This window comes from Mandrillus leucophaeus, unplaced genomic scaffold (assembly GCF_000951045.1).
Source record: "Mandrillus leucophaeus isolate KB7577 unplaced genomic scaffold, Mleu.le_1.0 Scaffold634, whole genome shotgun sequence".
Taxonomy (NCBI): Eukaryota; Metazoa; Chordata; class Mammalia; order Primates; family Cercopithecidae; genus Mandrillus; species Mandrillus leucophaeus.
Genome location: NW_012106853.1, coordinates 39,348 through 40,830, shown reverse-complemented (window position 1 = coordinate 40,830; position 1,483 = coordinate 39,348). Strand labels below are relative to the sequence as shown.

The following is a 1,483-nucleotide window of genomic DNA, read 5'->3' as shown; positions in this document are numbered from 1 at the left end:
ATTACATGTGTGAACCGCCACACCTGGCTAATTTTGTATTTTTAGTAGAGACGGGGTTTCACCGTGTTAGCCAGGCTGGTCTCGAACTCCTGACCTCGTGATCCGCCTGCCTCGGCCTCCGAAAGTGCTGGGATGACAGGCGTGAGCCACTGCGCCTGGCCCATCTGGCTAATTTTTTGTGTTTTTAGTAGAGATGGAGTTTCACCATGTTGGTCAGGCTGGTCTCAAATTCCTGACCTCCGGTGATCCGCCCGCCTCAGCCTCCCAAAGTGCTGGGATGACAGGCGTGAGCCACCATGCCTGGCTCTTCTCTGGTTATTAAGGGAACGTAGCTCATCCATCCTGATAAAACATCAGCAAAGCAATGTTGCATGACCAATCACGAGGCCCCCTCCTTCTATCAAGCCTCAGCGATAAACTCAGAGCCTGACGCTATTCCAAGCGATGTTCTCAACTCAATCTCAGCGCCCAGGGCAGAGCCGCTGACCTCTGTGCCTGCTCCAAGGTGTTGGCAGACGGCACAGACATCCCTTACCTCCGCCCAGCGCTTACCAAATTCAGCAGCTTCACTCCACGAACTCCAGTTCAGGATGCGGACGTCTGCAGCTCTGATCTTCACAGCATGCTTTGCCCTGGGTTCAGAGCTTGGAAAGTTGTATCTATTTTCCAGATCACCAGAAACATTGATCTTGGGAGGAAGAAAGAAAGTTAGAGATCGGTGTCTTCCTCGTGGAGGAAAAGGTTGTCTTTTTTCGTTCTTTTGTCTTTTAAATTTTTTTCTCCCTTTTTTTCTCTTTTTTCTTTTTTTTTTTCCTACCATTTTGAATGCACCTGCTCTGATCGAGTCCTGGAAGCTAACCAGAGTCAAGCCTCGTTAGTATTTGGATGGGAGATAACTTGGGAAAATTTGGGTGATGTAGGTATTTTATTTTTCTAGTCTAGTCTAGTCTAGTCCAGTCTATTCTATTCTATTCTATTCTATTCTATTCTATTCTATTCTATTCTATTCTATTCTAGTCTAGTCTATTCTAGTCTATTCTATTCTACTTTATTCTATTCTATTCTATTCTATTCTATTCTATTCTATTCTATTCTGTTCTATTCTATTCTAGTCTATTCTAGTCTAGTCCAGTCTATTCTATTCTATTCTATTCTATTCTATTCTATTCTATTCTAGTCTATTCTATTCTATTCTATTCTATTCTATTCTATTCTATTCTATTCTAGTCTATTCTAGTCTAGTCTAGTCTAGTCTATTCTAGTCTAGTCTAGTCCAGTCTATTCTATTCTATTCTATTCTATTCTAGTCTATTCTATTCTAGTCTACTCTATTCTATTCTATTCTATTTTTTATTCTATTCTATTCTATTCTATTCTATTCTATTCTATTCTATTCTATTCTATTCTAGTCTAGTCTAGTCTAGTCCAGTCCATTCTATTCTATTCCATTCCATTCTATTCTATTCTATTCTATTCTATTCTA

The 1,483-nt window shown here is 40.5% G+C and overlaps 1 protein-coding gene across 1 annotated transcript in view; it reads right to left on the bottom strand.

Annotated features, from left to right (window-relative positions):
- CSF2RA (colony stimulating factor 2 receptor, alpha, low-affinity (granulocyte-macrophage)) overlaps nucleotides 1–1,483 on the bottom strand; it is a gene marked incomplete at its 5' end in the record, with an annotated part of 59,593 nt that overhangs the window by 29,028 nt on the left and 29,082 nt on the right. Inside the window, one exon of the mRNA XM_012000627.1 lies at nucleotides 553–688. Within this exon, the coding sequence (XP_011856017.1) occupies nucleotides 553–688 (136 nt within the window). The remainder of the gene's footprint in view (nucleotides 1–552; nucleotides 689–1,483) is intronic.